Source organism: Oncorhynchus nerka, linkage group LG15 (genome assembly GCF_034236695.1).
Source record: "Oncorhynchus nerka isolate Pitt River linkage group LG15, Oner_Uvic_2.0, whole genome shotgun sequence".
In the NCBI taxonomy this organism is placed as follows: Eukaryota; Metazoa; Chordata; class Actinopteri; order Salmoniformes; family Salmonidae; genus Oncorhynchus; species Oncorhynchus nerka.
In genome coordinates this window covers 2829230-2849166 of record NC_088410.1, presented here as the reverse complement: position 1 = coordinate 2849166, position 19937 = coordinate 2829230, and the positions used below count along the sequence as shown (strand labels likewise).

At 45.4% G+C, this 19937-nt stretch overlaps 1 protein-coding gene across 2 annotated transcripts in view; it reads left to right on the top strand.

Moving 5' to 3' along the window:
* LOC115118219 (zinc finger protein 436-like) overlaps positions 1–19937 on the top strand; it is a 28140-nt gene extending 8203 nt beyond the window's left edge. The window contains exon 2 of one of the 2 annotated variants that reach the window (XM_065000852.1): positions 18430–19937. In XM_065000852.1, coding sequence (XP_064856924.1) covers positions 18430–19496 — 1067 coding nt within the window. In that variant the 3' untranslated portion in view covers positions 19497–19937. Of the gene's footprint in view, positions 1–15241; positions 16175–18429 lie in introns of those variants that run through there. The other variant, XM_065000853.1, reaches the window with a different exon arrangement.

Here is a 19937-nt window from a genome sequence, read left to right as displayed (position 1 = left end):
TTCACCTTATGACATCCAGTGGAGCAGCCACTTTACAATAGTGCATCTAAATCTTTTAAGGGGGGTGAGAAGGATTACTTTATCCTATCCTAGGTATTCCTTAAAGAGGTGGGGTTTCAGGTGTCTCCGGAAGGTGGTGATTGACTCCGCTGTCCTGGCGTCGTGAGGGAGTTTGTTCCACCATTGGGGGGCCAGAGCAGCGAACAGTTTTGACTGGGCTGAGCGGGAACTGTACTTCCTCAGTGGTAGGGAGGCGAGCAGGCCAGAGGTGGATGAACGCAGTGCCCTTGTTTGGGTGTAGGGCCTGATCAGAGCCTGGAGGTACTGAGGTGCCGTTCCCCTCACAGCTCCGTAGGCAAGCACCATGGTCTTGTAGCGGATGCGAGCTTCAACTGGAAGCCAGTGGAGAGAGCGGAGGAGCGGGGTGACGTGAGAGAACTTGGGAAGGTTGAACACCAGACGGGCTGCGGCGTTCTGGATGAGTTGTAGGGGTTTAATGGCACAGGCAGGGAGCCCAGCCAACAGCGAGTTGCAGTAATCCAGACGGGAGATGACAAGTGCCTGGATTAGGACCTGCGCCGCTTCCTGTGTGAGGCAGGGTCGTACTCTGCGGATGTTGTAGAGCATGAACCTACAGGAACGGGCCACCGCCTTGATGTTAGTTAAGAACGACAGGGTGTTGTCCAGGATCACGCCAAGGTTCTTAGCGCTCTGGGAGGAGGACACAGTGGAGTCGTCAACCGTGATGGCGAGATCATGGAACGGGCAGTCCTTCCCCGGGAGGAAGAGCAGCTCCGTCTTGCCGAGGTTCAGCTGGAGGTGGTGATCCGTCATCCACACTGATATGTCTGCCAGACAGGCAGAGATGCGATTCGCCACCTGGTCATCAGAAGGGGGAAAGGAGAAGATTAATTGTGTGTCGTCTGCATAGCAATGATAGGAGAGACCATGTGAGGTTATGACAGAGCCAAGTGACTTGGTGTATAGCGAGAATAGGAGAGGGCCTAGAACAGAGCCCTGGGGGACACCAGTGGTGAGAGCACGTGGTGAGGAGACGGATTCTCGCCACGCCACCTGGTAGGAGCGACCTGTCAGGTAGGACGCAATCCAAGCGTGGGCCGCGCCGGAGATGCCCAACTCGGAGAGGGTGGAGAGGAGGATCTGATGGTTCACAGTATCGAAGGCAGCCGATAGGTCTAGAAGGATGAGAGCAGAGGAGAGAGAGTTAGCTTTAGCAGTGCGGAGCGCCTCCGTGATACAGAGAAGAGCATTGGCTTCTTGGTCATGTCCCTGACTAAGGCCCTTCTCCCCCGATTGCTCAGTTTGCCCAGGCAGCCAGCTCTAGGAAGATCAATCAATCAAATGTATTTATAAGCCCTTTTTACATCAGCAGATGTAAAATAACTGCCTTAATTTTGCTGGACCCCAGGAAGAGTAGTTGCAACCTTGGCAGCTAATGGGCACCATAATAAATACAAAGTGCTGAACCGAAACCCAGCATAAAACCCCAAACACCAAGCAATGGAGATGTAGAAGCATGTTGGTTCGGGAAAAACTCCATAGAACGGCAGAAATCTAGAGATGAATCTAGAGAGGAATCAGGCTCTAAGGGGTGGCCAGTTCTCTTCTGGCGGGTGGTGATTATAAGAGTACACGGCCATTTTAAGGCCAGGTTGTTCTTCAAGATGTTCATAGATGACCATCAGGGTCAAATAATAATCACAGTAGTTGTCGAGGGTGCAACAGTTCAGTACCTCAGGAGTAAATGTCAGTTTGCTTTTCATAGCTGAGCATTCAGAGGTCGAGACAGCAGGTGCGGTAGAGCGAGAGATTCGAAAACAGCTGGTCCGGGACAAGGTGGCACGTCCAGTGTACAGGTCAGGGTTAGCCACAGGCAGAATAGTTGAAACTGGAGCAGCATCACGACCAGGTGGACTGGGGACAGCCAGGAGTCATCAGGCCATGTAGTCCTGAGGCATGGTACCAGGGCTCAGGTTCTCCGTGAGGGGAGGGAGAGAGAGAGAGAATTTGAGGGAGCATACTTAAATTGACGCAGGACAAAAGACAAGACAGGAGAATTACACCAGATATAACAGACTGACCCTAGCTCCCTGGCACATAGGCAGCTGTGGCCCCGACCTCAACATCCTGGATAATAATAATAATATGTAGTATCCACACCACCACAACCTCAACATCCTGGATAATAATAATAATATGTAGTATCCACACCACCTCAACATCCTGGATAATGATAATAATAATAATATGTAGTATCCACACCACCACAACCTCAACATCCTGGATAATAATAATATGTAGTATCCACACCACCAGAACCTCAACATCCTAGATAATAATAATAATATGTAGTATCCACACCACCACAACCTCAACATCCTAGATAATAATAATAATATGTAGTATCCACACCACCACAACCTCAACATCCTGGATAATAATAATATGTAGTATCCACACCACCACAACCTCAACATCCTGGATAATAATAATAATATGTAGTATCCACACCACCACAACCTCAACATCCTGGATAATAATAATAATATGTAGTATCCACACCACCACAACCTCAACATCCTGGATAATAATAATATGTAGTATCCACACCACCACAACCTCAACATCCTGGATAATAATAATAATATGTAGTATCCACACCACCACAACCTCAACATCCTGGATAATAATAATAATATGTAGTATCCACACCACCACAACCTCAACATCCTGGATAATAATAATATGTAGTATCCACACAACCTCAACATCCTGGATGATAATAATAATATATAGTATCCACACAACCTCAACATCCTGGATAATAATAATAATATGTAGTATCCACACCACCAGAACCTCAACATCCTGGATAATAATAATAATAATAATAATATGTAGTATCCACACCACCACAACCTCAACATCCTGGATAATAATAATAATATGTAGTATCCACACCACCACAACCTCAACATCCTGGATAATAATAATAATATGTAGTATCCACACCACCACAACCTCAACATCCTGGATAATAATAATATGTAGTATCCACACAACCTCAACATCCTGGATGATAATAATAATATATAGTATCCACACAACCTCAACATCCTGGATAATAATAATAATATGTAGTATCCACACCACCAGAACCTCAACATCCTGGATAATAATAATAATAATAATAATATGTAGTATCCACACCACCACAACCTCAACATCCTGGATAATAATAATAATATGTAGTATCCACACCACCACAACCTCAACATCCTGGATAATAATAATAATATGTAGTATCCACACCACCACAACCTCAACATCCTGGATAATAATAATAATATGTAGTATCCACACCACCACAACCTCAACATCCTGTATAATAATAATAATAATATGTAGTATCCACACCACCACAACCTGTATAATAATAATAATAATATGTAGTATCCACACCACCACAACCTCATCATCCTGGATAATAATAATAATATGTAGTATCCACACCACCACAACCTCAACATCCTGTATAATAATAATATGTAGTATCCACACCACCACAACCTCAACATCCTGGATAATAATAATAATATGTAGTATCCACACCACCACAACCTCAACATCCTGTATAATAATAATAATAATATGTAGTATCCACACCACCACAACCTGTATAATAATAATAATAATATGTAGTATCCACACCACCACAACCTCATCATCCTGGATAATAATAATAATATGTAGTATCCACACCACCACAACCTCAACATCCTGTATAATAATAATATGTAGTATCCACACCACCACAACCTCAACATCCTGGATAATAATAATAATATGTAGTATCCACACCACCACAACCTCAACATCCTGGTTAATAATAATAATAATATGTAGTATCCACACCACCACAACCTCAACATCCTGGATAATAATAATAATATGTAGTATCCACACCACCACAACCTCAACATCCTGTATAATAATAATATGTAGTATCCACACCACCACAACCTCATCATCCTGGATAATAATAATAATATGTAGTATCCACACCACCACAACCTCAACATCCTGGATAATAATAATAATATGTAGTATCCACACCACCACAACCTCATCATCCTGGATAATAATAATAATATGTAGTATCCACACCACCACAACCTCAACATCCTGTATAATAATAATATGTAGTATCCACACCACCACAACCTCAACATCCTGGATAATAATAATAATATGTAGTATCCACACCACCACAACCTCAACATCCTGGATAATAATAATAATAATAATAATAATATGTAGTATCCACACCACCACAACCTCAACATCCTGGATAATAATAATAATAATAATAATAATATGTAGTATCCACACCACCACAACCTCAACATCCTGAATAATAATAATAATAATAATAATAATATGTAGTATCCACACCACCACAACCTCAACATCCTGGTTAATAATAATAATAATATGTAGTATCCACACCACCACAACCTCAACATCCTGGATAATAATAATAATATGTAGTATCCACACCACCACAACCTCAACATCCTGGATAATAATAATAATATGAAGTATCCACACCACCACCACCTCAACATCCTGGATAATAATAATAATAATAATAATATGTAGTATAGTATATCTAATTCTGCCAGAAACATTGTACCCTTTTTTTACAACCAACAACTAAAGTATATTCCATATTTTTTATTAACTGCTGGAGAAACTCTGGCCAATCAGAAGCCAACCAGTCACTGACTGTATCTGGCCAATCAGAAGCCAACCAGTCACTGACTGTATCTGGCCAATCAGAAGCCAACCAGTCACTGACTGTATCTGGACATGCCCCCCAAAATCGACCTTCTTGGGCAGCCATCAACTCAGAACTCAAAAACATTTTTTGAAAAAGTGGACATCCTAAATAACACAATTTATCCTGGAATTACTCCAGAAACACTCAACACAGACAAACTGCTGTGTAATATCGTTCTAGCCTCAAGAATGAAAACAATAACGAGACACTGACGATCCCCTCCAATACCTCCTGGACTGGACCAACAACATACATCACCTCCAATACCTCCTGGACTGGACCAACAACATCCATCACCTCCAATACCTCCTGGACTGAACCAACAACATCCATCACCTCCAATACCTCCTGGACTGGACCAACATCACCAACAACAACCAATACCTCCTGGACTGGACCAACAACATCCCTCACCTCCAATACCTCCTGGACTGGACCAACAACATCTATCACCTCCAATACCTCCTGGACTGGACCAACAACACCAACAACATCCATCACCTCCAATACCTCCTGGACTGGACCAACAACATCCATCACCTCCATTACCTCCTGGACTGGACCAACATCACCAACAACAACCAATACCTCCTGGACTGGACCAACAACATCCATCCCCTCCAATACCTCCTGGACTGGACCAACATCACCAACAACATCCATCACCTCCAATACCTCCTGGACTGGACCAACAACATCCATCCCTTCCAATACCTCCTGGACTGGACCAACATCACCAACAACATCCATCACCTCCAATACCTCCTGGACTGGACCAACAACACCAACAACATCCATCACCTCCAATACCTCCTGGACTGGACCAACAACACCAACAACATCCATCACCTCCAATACCTCCTGGACTGGACCAACAACACCAACAACATCCATCACCTCCAATACCTCCTGGACTGGACCAACAACATCCATCACCTCCATTACCTCCTGGACTGGACCAACATCACCAACAACAACCAATACCTCCTGGACTGGACCAACAACATCCATCCCCTCCAATACCTCCTGGACTGGACCAACATCACCAACAACATCCATCACCTCCAATACCTCCTGGACTGGACCAACAACACCAACAACATCCATCACCTCCAATACCTACTGGACTGGACCAACAACATCCATCACCTCCATTACCTCCTGGACTGGACCAACATCACCAACAACAACCAATACCTCCTGGACTGGACCAACAACATCCATCCCCTCCAATACCTCCTGGACTGGACCAACATCACCAACAACATCCATCACCTCCAATACCTCCTGGACTGGACCAACAACATCCATCCCTTCCAATACCTCCTGGACTGGACCAACATCACCAACAACATCCATCACCTCCAATACCTCCTGGACTGGACCAACAACACCAACAACATCCATCACCTCCAATACCTCCTGGACTGGACCAACAACACCAACAACATCCATCACCTCCAATACCTCCTGGACTGGACCAACAACACCAACAACATCCATCACCTCCAATACCTCCTGGACTGGACCAACAACATCCATCACCTCCATTACCTCCTGGACTGGACCAACATCACCAACAACAACCAATACCTCCTGGACTGGACCAACAACATCCATCCCCTCCAATACCTCCTGGACTGGACCAACATCACCAACAACATCCATCACCTCCAATACCTCCTGGACTGGACCAACAACACCAACAACATCCATCACCTCCAATACCTCCTGGACTGGACCAACAACATCCATCACCTCCATTACCTCCTGGACTGGACCAACATCACCAACAACAACCAATACCTCCTGGACTGGACCAACAACATCCATCCCCTCCAATACCTCCTGGACTGGACCAACATCACCAACAACATCCATCACCTCCAATACCTCCTGGACTGGACCAACATCACCAACAACATCCATCACCTCCAATACCTCCTGGACTGGACCAACAACACCAACAACATCCATCACCTCCAATACCTCCTGGACTGGACCAACAACACCAACAACATCCATCACCTCCAATACCTCCTGGACTGGACCGACATCACCAACAACATCCATCACCTCCAATACCTCCTGGACTGGACCAACAACATCCATCACCCCCAACACCTCCTGGACTGGACCAACAACATCCATCACCCCCAATACCTCCTGGTCTGGACCAACAACACAAACAACATTGATAACCTCCTGGACTGGACCAACAACATCCATCACCTCCAATACCTCCTGGACTGGACCAACATCATCCATCACCTCCAATACCTCCTGGACTGGACCAACAACATCCATCACCTCCAATACCTCCTGAACTGGACCAACATCACCAACAACATACATCACCTCCAATACCTCCTGGACTGGACCAACAACATCTATCACCTCCAATACCTCCTGGACTGGACCAACATCATCCATCACCTCCAATACCTCCTGGACTGAACCAACAACATCCATCACCTCCAATACCTCCTGGACTGAACCAACAACATCCAATACCTCCTGGACTGGACCAACAACATCCATCACCTCCAATACCTCCTGGACTGGACCAACATCACCAACAACATCTTTCTCCAATACCTCCTGGACTGGACCAACAACATCCATCACCTCCAATACCTCCTGGACTGGACCAACAACATCCATCACCTCCAATACCTCCTGGACTGGACCAACAACATCCATCACCTCCAATACCTCCTGGACTGGACCAACATCACCAACAACAACCAACACCTCCTGGACTGGACCAACAACATCCATCACCTCCAATACCTCCTGGACTGGACAAACATCACCAACAACAACCAATACCTCCTGGACTGGACCAACAACACCAACAACATCTATCACCTCCAATACCTCCTGGACTGGACCAACAACATCCATCCCCTCCAATACCTCCTGGACTGGACCAACATCACCAACAACATCCATCACCTCCAATACCTCCTGGACTGGACCAACAACATCCATCCCCTCCAATACCTCCTGGACTGGACCGACATCACCAACAACATCCATCACCTCCTGGACTGGACCAACATCATCCATCACCTCCAATACCTCCTGGACTGGACCAACATCATCCATCACCTCCAATACCTCCTGAACTGGACCAACATCACCAACAACATACATTACCTCCTGGACTGGACCAACATCACCAACAACATCCATCACCTCCAATACCTCCTGGACTGGACCAACATCATCCATCACCTCCAATACCTCCTGGACTGGACCAACAACATCCATCACCTCCAATACCTCCTGGACTGGACCAACGACACCAACAACATTCATCACCCCCAATACCTCCTGGACTGGACCAACAACATCCATCACCTCCAATACCTCCTGGACTGGACCAACAACATCCATCACCTCCAATACCTCCTGGACTGGACCAACAACATCCATCACCCCCAATACCTCCTGGACTGGACCAACAACATCCATCACCCCCAATACCTCCTGGACTGGACCAACAACACCAACAACAACCAATACCTCCTGGACTGGACCAACGACAACCAATACCTCCTGGACTGAACCAACAACATCCATCACCTCCAATACCTCCTGGACTGGACCAACAACATCCATCACCTCCAATACCTCCTGGACTGGACCAACAACATCCATCACCCCCAATACCTCCTGGACTGGACCAACAACATCCATCACCTCCAACACCTCCTGGACTGGACCAACATCACCAACAACAACCAATACCTCCTGGACTGGACCAACAACTATCACCTCCAATACCTCCTGGACTGGACCAACAACATCCATCCCCTCCAATACCTCCTGGACTGGACCAACAACATCCATCCCCTCCAATACCTCCTGGACTGGACCGACATCACCAACAACATCCATCACCTCCAATACCTCCTGGACTGGACCAACAACATCCATCACCCCCAATACCTCCTGGACTGGACCAACAACATCCATCACCCCCAATACCTCCTGGACTGGACCAACAACATCCATCACCCCCAATACCTCCTGGTCTGGACCAACAACATCCATCACCTCCAATACCTCCTGGACTGGACCAACAACATCCATCACCCCCAATACCTCCTGGTCTGGACCAACAACATCCATCACCTCCAATACCTCCTGGACTGGACCAACAACATCCATCACCCCCAATACCTCCTGGACTGGACCAACAACATCCATCACCTCCAATACCTCCTGGACTGGACCAACAACATCCATCACCTCCAATACCTCCTGGACTGGACCAACAACATCCATCACCTCCAATACCTCCTGGACTGGACCAACAACATCCATCACCTCCAATACCTCCTGGACTGGACCAACAACATCCATCACCTCCAATACCTCCTGGACTGGACCAACAACATCTATCACCTCCAATACCTCCTGGACTGGACCAACAACATCCATCCCCTCCAATACCTCCTGGACTGGACCAACATCACCAACAACATCCATCACCTCCAAACCTCCTGGACTGGACCAACATCATCCATCACCTCCAATACCTCCTGGACTGGACCAACAACATCCATCACCTCCAATACCTCCTGGACTGGACCAACGACACCAACAACATTCATCACCCCCAATACCTCCTGGACTGGACCAACAACATCCATCACCTCCAATACCTCCTGGACTGGACCAACAACATCCATCACCTCCAATACCTCCTGGACTGGACCAACAACATCCATCACCCCCAATACCTCCTGGACTGGACCAACAACATCCATCACCCCCAATACCTCCTGGACTGGACCAACAACACCAACAACAACCAATACCTCCTGGACTGGACCAACGACAACCAATACCTCCTGGACTGAACCAACAACATCCATCACCTCCAATACCTCCTGGACTGGACCAACAACATCCATCACCTCCAATACCTCCTGGACTGGACCAACAACATCCATCACCCCCAATACCTCCTGGACTGGACCAACAACATCCATCACCTCCAACACCTCCTGGACTGGACCAACATCACCAACAACAACCAATACCTCCTGGACTGGACCAACAACTATCACCTCCAATACCTCCTGGACTGGACCAACAACATCCATCCCCTCCAATACCTCCTGGACTGGACCAACAACATCCATCCCCTCCAATACCTCCTGGACTGGACCGACATCACCAACAACATCCATCACCTCCAATACCTCCTGGACTGGACCAACAACATCCATCACCCCCAATACCTCCTGGACTGGACCAACAACATCCATCACCCCCAATACCTCCTGGACTGGACCAACAACATCCATCACCCCCAATACCTCCTGGTCTGGACCAACAACATCCATCACCTCCAATACCTCCTGGACTGGACCAACAACATCCATCACCCCCAATACCTCCTGGTCTGGACCAACAACATCCATCCCCTCCAATACCTCCTGGACTGGACCAACAACATCCATCACCCCCAATACCTCCTGGACTGGACCAACAACATCCATCACCTCCAATACCTCCTGGACTGGACCAACAACATCCATCACCTCCAATACCTCCTGGACTGGACCAACAACATCCATCACCTCCAATACCTCCTGGACTGGACCAACAACATCCATCACCTCCAATACCTCCTGGACTGGACCAACAACATCCATCACCCCCAATACCTCCTGGACTGGACCAACAACATCCATCACCTCCAATACCTCCTGGACTGGACCAACAACATCTATCACCTCCAATACCTCCTGGACTGGACCAACAACATCCATCCCCTCCAATACCTCCTGGACTGGACCAACATCACCAACAACATCCATCACCTCCAAACCTCCTGGACTGGACCAACAACATCCATCCCCTCCAATACCTCCTGGACTGGACCAACAACACCAACAACATCCATCACCTCCAATACCTCCTGGACTGGACCAACAACACCAACAACATCCATCACCTCCAATACCTCCTGGACTGGACCAACAACATCCATCACCTCCATTACCTCCTGGACTGGACCAACATCACAAACAACATCCATCACCTCCAATACCTCCTGGACTGGACCAACAACACCAACAACATCCATCACCTCCAATACCTCCTGGACTGGACCAACAACACCAACAACATCCATCACCTCCAATACCTCCTGGACTGGACCAACAACACCAACAACAACCAATACCTCCTGGACTGGACCAACAACAACCAATACCTCCTGGACTGAACCAACAACATCCATCACCTCCAATACCTCCTGGACTGAACCAACAACATCCATCACCTCCAATACCTCCTGGACTGGACCAACAACATCCATCACCTCCAATACCTCCTGGACTGGACCAACAACACCAACAACATCCATCACCTCCAATACCTCCTGGACTGGACCAACAACACCAACAACATCCATCACCTCCAATACCTCCTGGACTGGACCAACAACATCCATCACCTCCATTACCTCCTGGTCTGGACCAACAACATCCAATACCTCCTGGACTGGACCAACAACATCCATCACCTCCAATACCTCCTGGACTGGACCAACATCATCCATCACCTCCAATACCTCCTGGTCTGGACCAACAACATCCAATACCTCCTGGACTGGACCAACAACATCCATCACCTCCAATACCTCCTGGACTGGACCAACATCACCAACAACATCTATCACCTCCAAACCTCCTGGACTGGACCAACAACATCCATCCCCTCCAATACCTCCTGGACTGGACCAACATCACCAACAACATCCATCACCTCCAATACCTCCTGGACTGGACCAACAACATCCATCACCTCCAATACCTCCTGGACTGGACCGACATCACCAACAACATCCATCACCTCCAATACCTCCTGGACTGGACCAACAACATCTGTCACCTCCAATACCTCCTGAACTGGACCAACATCACCAACAACATACATCACCTCCAATACCTCCTGGACTGGACCAACAACATCTATCACCTCCAATACATCCTGGACTGGACCAACATCATCCATCACCTCCAATACCTCCTGGTCTGGACCAACAACATCCAATACCTCCTGGACTGGACCAACAACATCCATCACCTCCAATACCTCCTGGACTGGACCAACATCACCAACAACATCTTTCTCCAATACCTCCTGGACTGGACCAACAACATCCATCACCTCCAATACCTCCTGGACTGGACAAACATCACCAACAACAACCAATACCTCCTGGACTGGACCAACAACATCCATCACCTCCAATACCTCCTGGACTGGACCAACAACATCCATCCCCTCCAATACCTCCTGGACTGGACCAACATCACCAACAACATCCATCACCTCCAATACCTCCTGGACTGGACCAACAACATCCATCCCCTCCAATACCTCCTGGACTGGACCGACATCACCAACAACATCCATCACCTCCAATACCTCCTGGACTGGACCAACAACATCCATCACCCCCAATACCTCCTGGACTGGACCAACAACATCCATCACCCCCAATACCTCCTGGACTGGACCAACAACACCAACAACATTCATCACCTCCTGGACTGGACCAACAACATCCATCACCTCCAATACCTCCTGGACTGGACCAACAACATCCATCACCTCCAATACCTCCTGGACTGGACCAACAACACAAACATTCATCACCTCCTGGACTGGACCAACAACATCCATCACCTCCAATACCTCCTGGACTGGACCAACATCATCCATCACCCCCAATACCTCCTGGACTGGACCAACAACACCAACAACAACCAATACCTCCTGGACTGGACCAACAACACCAACAACAACCAATACCTCCTGGACTGGACCAACAACATCCATCACCTCTAATACCTCCTGGACTGGACCAACATCATCCATCACCTCCAATACCTCCTGGACTGGACCAACAACATCCATCACCTCCAATACCTCCTGGACTGGACCAACAACATCCATCACCTCCAATACCTCCTGGACTGGACCAACAACATCCATCACCTCCAATACCTCCTGGACTGGACCAACAACATCCATCACCCCCAATACCTCCTGGACTGGACCAACAACATCCATCACCCCCAATACCTCCTGGACTGGACCAACAACACCAACAACAACCAATACCTCCTGGACTGGACCAACAACACCAACAACAACCAATACCTCCTGGACTGAACCAACAACATTCATCACCTCCAATACCTCCTGGACTGGACCAACAACATCCATCACCTCCAATACCTCCTGGACTGGACCAACAACATCCATCACCTCCAATACCTCCTGGACTGGACCAACAACATCCATCACCTCCAATACCTCCTGGACTGGACCAACAACATCCATCACCCCCAATACCTCCTGGACTGGACCAACAACAACCAATACCTCCTGGACTGGACCAACAACAACCAATACCTCCTGGACTGGACCAACATCACCAACAACAACCAATACCTCCTGGACTGGACCAACAACATCCATCACCTCCAATACCTCCTGGACTGGACCAACAACATCCATCACCTCCAATACCTCCTGGACTGGACCAACAACATCCACCACCTCGAATACCTCCTGGACTGGACCAACATCACCAACAACATCCACGACATGGAAAAAAACAAGTGTCAATTTGCCTGAAACTGGACCCTTTTGTAAATAGCTTGAACATCACATATTAACCAAAAGTCAACAAAACCTGTCCATGCAACAGACCAGATTACAGACCAATGAAACACACTGAAAGGATGTCCAAGCAACAGACCAGATTACAGACCAATGAAACACACTGAAAGGATGTCCATTACAGACCAGATTACAGACCAATGAAACACACTGAAAGGATGCACATGCAACAGACCAGATTACAGACCAGATTACAGACCAATGAAACACACTTAAAGGATGCACATGCAACAGACCAGATTACAGACCAATGAAACACACTTAGGATGCACATGCAACAGACCAGATTACAGACCAGATTACAGACCAGATTACAGACCAATGAAACACACTGAAAGGATGCACATGGGAAGAGGAATAACACACCAGGGTGAAGATGGAGGACCTCCCATCATCCTAGACAAATGTTTAAAAAATAAATCATAATTGTACTTTATTAAATAATATAGGTAAAATGATCTTATCTTATCTCAATCTTATACTATTGCCTAGAAAAAGACGGTGGTTATTATTTAACCTCTTAAGACTCTAGGGGCAGTATTTCATTTTTGGATAAAAAGACGTGCCCGTTAAGCGCAATATTTTGTCACGAAAAGATGCTCGACTATGCATGGAATTGATAGCTTTGGAAAGAAAACACTCTGACGTTTCCAGAACTGCAAAGATTTTCACTGTGAGTGCCCTAGAACAAAAGCTTCAGGCAAAACCAAGATGTTTCTGCACCCAGGAAATGAACAGGATTTCTGAGGCTACGTTTTGCATTATCTCCTTATATGGCTGTGAATGCGACAGGAATGAGCCTACCCTTTCTATCGTTTCCCCAAGGGGTCTGGAGCATTGTGACGTATTTGCAGGCATATCATTGGAAGATTGACCATAAGAGACTACATTTGCCAAGTGTCGGCACGGTGTCCTGCGTTGAAATTGGTGCGCAAAACTCGGCTGCTGGTATTTTTCCATGGGGCTTTTGAGAAAAACCATGCTTCCACGAACGGCATATCAATGAAGAGATATTTGACAAAACACCTTGAGGATTGATTCAAACAACGTTGGCCATGTTTCGGTCGATATTATGGAGTTAATTCGGAAAACAGTTTGACGTTTTGGTAACTGAATTTTCGGTTAGTTTCGGTAGCCAAATGTGTAGTTACAAAACGGAGCGATTTGTCCTACACAAAAAATCTTTCAGGAAAATCTGGACATCTGCTATGTAACTGAGAGTCTCCTCATTGAAACATCTGAAGTTCTTCAAAGGTAAATTATTTTATTTGATTCCTTTGCTGGTTTTTGTGAATATGTTGCGTGCTAAATGCTACGCTAAATGCTAAGCTAGCCATCAACACTCTGATGACAGTGTTGTTAACGTTGCGTTATGGTAATGAGCTTGAGGCTGTAGTCACGATACCGGATCCGGGTTGGGTCGGACTATGAGGTTAATGCCCAATAGAAATGATTGGTAAATCATGTATTTAGCTGGTGTGGAAGTTTCATTCAGGGTCATATTCGTTAGTCCACACAGTTGCAGAAGGTTTTGCAACAGAAGACACCAACCCTCCCCATTTTGTCCCCCCCAGTTTCGGTCCGTTTGCTTCAGTTTAATTTCTATTGAACATGACCCTGATCTCTTTGTTATACTAAATCATCTGTTTTTGACAGGAGAGAGGCCAGACACAGAGGAACCAGAGCCAGAGACGTCCAAACCAGCAAGACCACACCACTGCTCCCTATGTGGAAAGAGTTTTAGCCAGTTAATGAATCTGAAAAGACACGAGAGAACACACATAGGAGATAAGCCTCATCACTGCTCCCATTGTGGGAAGAGTTTTACCCGATTAGAACACCAGAAAAAACATGAGAGAACACACACAGGAGAGAAACCTTTCCACTGCTCCCAGTGCGGAAATAATTTTACCCGGTTAGGGAGCCTGAATGAGCATAAGAGAATTCACACAGGAGAGAAACCTTTCCACTGTTCCCTGTGTGGAAAGAATTTTACCTGGTTAGCAAGCCTGAATGAACATAAGAAAATTCACACCGGAGAGAAACCTTTCCACTGCTCCCAGTGTGGAAAGAATTTTGCCCGGTTGTGGAACCTAAAGGAGCATGAAAGAATACACACTGGAGAGAAGATATACAAATGTTCTCAATGTGGAAAGAGTTTTACCTGGTTAGGTGATCTGAAAAGACATAAGAAGACACACACAGGAGAGAAGCCTTAGCAATGCTCCCACTGTGGAAAGAGATTCACCCGGGCATGAAGGAACACGCAGACAAGAAAGCCTTACCACTGTACCCCAGGTGGAGAGAGATTTACCCAGTTAGGGAAAGACCATGAGGGAACACACAGACAAAAAGCCTTACCGCTGCTCCCAGGGTGTAGAGCGATATCAAATCACATGGACCTGAAGTTCACAAGAGCACACACACTGCTCTGACATTTGTATTCTATATATTAAATTAGTTTTTTATATATGCCACATTAACTCAATAATACAGAATGTAATAAAACATAGAAACTTTTTTTTTTATACACATGAATTGAATATTGTGTCTGTTTTATATGTAGAATAAACCTTCAGTTTGAATGAATACTCTCTCAAACTCTGTCTCTCTGTGTGTTTCATCTGCACGTGGTGGAGGAGTATTAACACCTGACTACTAGCTACAGTGGGGTGGGGGGGGGGGATACACAGAGCTGATCCATAAGAAAGGACAGCAGAGGTTCTACTGCTTTTTTTTCCCTCCAGAAAATAATCTGATCGGATCATTCTGATCCCGATGCCACAATATCACAGAATCACAGAGGCTGTCACAGTGGTAGAGGAGGAGAAAGAATCATTCATAATGAAAAAAGGGAGGAAGAGGAGGCTGTTATAGTGAAATAAGAACCTTTTAGAGAGGAAGAGGAGGCTGTTATAGTGAAAGAACAACCTTTTAGAGAGGAAGAGGAGGCTGTTATAGTGAAATAAGAACCTTTTAGAGAGGAAGGGGAGGCTGTTATAGTGAAAGAAGAACCTTTTAGAGAGGAAGAGGAGGCTGTCACATTGAAAGAAGAAGATGAGGATTTCATAGTGAAAGAAGAGGAAAGGTCCTTTTGGAGTGAAAGACGAAGAGGAGACTGGAGATCTGATTAACACTAGTGAGTACTATCTTAAAAACAGGAGCACCAACTCTGCAGTTGTTCAACTAATGTATGATTTTTAATAAGAGTCATTCTACTGACGTTTTACACTTGAATATGTTATTCAGGGGTGCGTTCAGTACGAGAGAACAGTGTTCAGCGTTTAATTAAACTGTGTGATTGGTGTCCCAGAGATTGTGCTTTCAAATGGTCACATCCATATTAAAGGAGAAATGTGCCTTTTACATTTTTTTAAATATACAACAAAATGTATATTTTTGATGTAAATGCCATGTTATAGAAGGGTCCAGACACTTGTTCTTGATTAATTACCCCAACCATTGATTAATTACCCCAACCATTGATTAATTACCCCAACCATTGATTAATTACCCCAGCCATTGATGAATTACCCCAGCCATTGATTAATTACCCCAACCATTGATTAATTACCCCAACCATTGATTAATTACCCCAACCATTGATTGGTTGATTAGGGATGGACACAGTTATTTTAATATTCTTTACATGAAATAACCTTACATTGATTAATTACCCCAACCATTGATTAATTACCCCAACCATTGATTAATTACCCCAACCATTGATTAATTACCCCAACCTTTGATTAATTACCCCAACCATTGATTAATTACCCCAACCTTTGATTAATTACCCCAACCATTGATTAATTACCCCAACCATTGATTGGTTGATTAGGGATGGACACAGTTATTTTAATATTCTTTACATGAAATAACCTTACATTGATTAATTACCCCAACCATTGTTTAATTACCCCAACCATTGATTAATTGATTAGGGATGGACACAGTTAGTTGAATATTCTTTACATGAAATAACCTTAAATCCTCTGTGACATTTCTCCATGCAAGGATATAAGGATAGACCACGACAGTTTCATGACCCTGTAAAATATACAGCCGACACATGACTCTGTAAAATATATGTAGCCGACACACTTTTCATACGTGTAGCTTCTTCTTGTCAGCCAATTAAAGGGTTGGCTACAATTACCAACCAGTAGGCTGCTGTTTAATCTGAATGGAGTTGTTGTAGACATGGACAGGTAAGGCAGCAAAATAGCCTCATTTAGCCTCGCTAGCTTCTTCACACTGCAGCTTTAAAGTGAGGCTCCATGTGAAAAAAATCTGGATATTAGTCCTATAGGGAAATAATTTCAAATGCCCTCCTCTACCATCCATTCATTTCCTCCTCCTTGTTGTGCAGTAGGGGGGTTCTGAACTAACATGGACAACGGCTCCAAAAACACCCAAATACGTCTTTTTAGGAACAAATTATGACTAAATAACGACTAGATGATGTCTGTATCATGTAGGGTTCAGAGGTCATGGGGTCTGACAGTGTAATGACTAGATGATGTCTGTATCATGTAGGGTACAGAGGTCATGGGGTCTGACAGGAGGCATGTAGAGGTCTGAAAAGGGCCTAAAATGGCCACTTTCATCCGGATTGTCTCAGAAAGAGAATATGAGATAACAAAAATATTATCTTGGGGTGGAATCTGCCTCTTATCATGTGGAAGTTTCATTCGGGGTCATATTCATTAGTCCACACTGTAGCAAAAGGTGTTGCAAACAGAAGACAAAAACCCTCCCTGTTTCACACCACTTGCTTCTGTTTCATTTCTATTGAACAGACCCTGATCTCACTGTTAAACTAAATAATCTGTCTTTGGCAGGAGAGAGACCCGACTCAGAGGAACCAGAGCCAGAGACGTCCAAACCAGCAAGGCGACTCCACTGCTCTCTGTGTGGAAATAGTTTCACCCGGTTAGACAGCCTGAAACGACATGAAAAAACACACACAGGAGAGAAGCCTCATCACTGCTCCCACTGTGGAAAGCGATTTAGCCAGTTAGTGAACCTGAAAGAACATAATAAATTGCACACAGAGGAGAAGCCTTACCATTGCTCCCTGTGCGAACAGAGTTTTAAACGATTAGGGCACCTGAAAAGACATGAAAAAACACACATAGGAGATAAGCCTCATCGCTGCTCCCAGTGTGGGAAGACTTTTACTCGATTAGAACACCAGAAAGAACATGAGAGAACACACACAGAAGAGAAACCTTTTCAATGCTCCCAATGTGGAAAGAATTTCACCCGTTTAGAACACAAGAAAGAACATGAGAGAACACACACAGGAGAGAAACCTTTCCACTGCTCACAGTGTGGGAAGAATTTTACCCGTTTAGGGAGCCTGAATGAGCACAAAAAAATTCACACAGGAGAGAAACCGTTCTACTGCTCCCAGTGTGGAAAGAATTTTACCCGGTTATGGAACCTGAAAACGCATAAGAGAATGCACACAGGGGAGAAGGCTTGCCACTGCACCCAGTGTGGAAAGAGTTTTAGGTGGTTATGGAACCTAAAGGAGCATGAAAGAATACACACCGGAGAGAAGATTTACCAATGTTCTCAATGTGGAAAGAGTTTTACCTGGTTAGGTGACCTGAAAAGACACGAGAGGACACACACAGGAGATAAGCCTCATCAATGCTTCCATTGTGGAAAGAGTTTTACAGAGTTAGGTAGCCTGGAAAAACACAGGGGACTGCACACCGGAGAGAAGCCCTACCACTGCTCCCAGTGTGAAAGTGTTTTTACCCAGGTAAGACATCTGAAAAGACATGAGAGGACACACACAGGAGAGAGGCCTTTCCACTGCTCTCTGTGCAGAAAGAGTTTTTCAGAGTTAGGGAATCTGAAAAGACATGAGAGGACACACACAGGAGAGAAGCCTTAGCAATGCTTTCAATGTGGAAAGAGATTTATCCTGGTTGGGAGCATGAAAATACATAACAAACTAAATTCTGGAGAGAAGCCTCATCAATGCTCTTTGTGTGGAAAGATATTTACCTGGTTAAGGTGACTGAGAGAACATGAAAGAATCCAAACCTGATCAAATGTTCTCACTGCTCCCAGTGTGGAAAGATATTTACCCAGTTAGGGAAAGACCATGAGAGAACATGCAGACAAGAAGCCTTATCACTGTACCCCAGGTGGAAAGAGATTTCAAATCACATTGACCTAAAGTTCAGCACACACACTGCTCCGACATTTGACTTCTATGTGTTTTTTTTATGCCACATTAACTAAATTATTTTAAAACCATGAATTTAATATTTAGAATGTCTGTTTAAAATGTAGAGTATGTCAGTCTGAATGAACACACTCTCAAACTCTG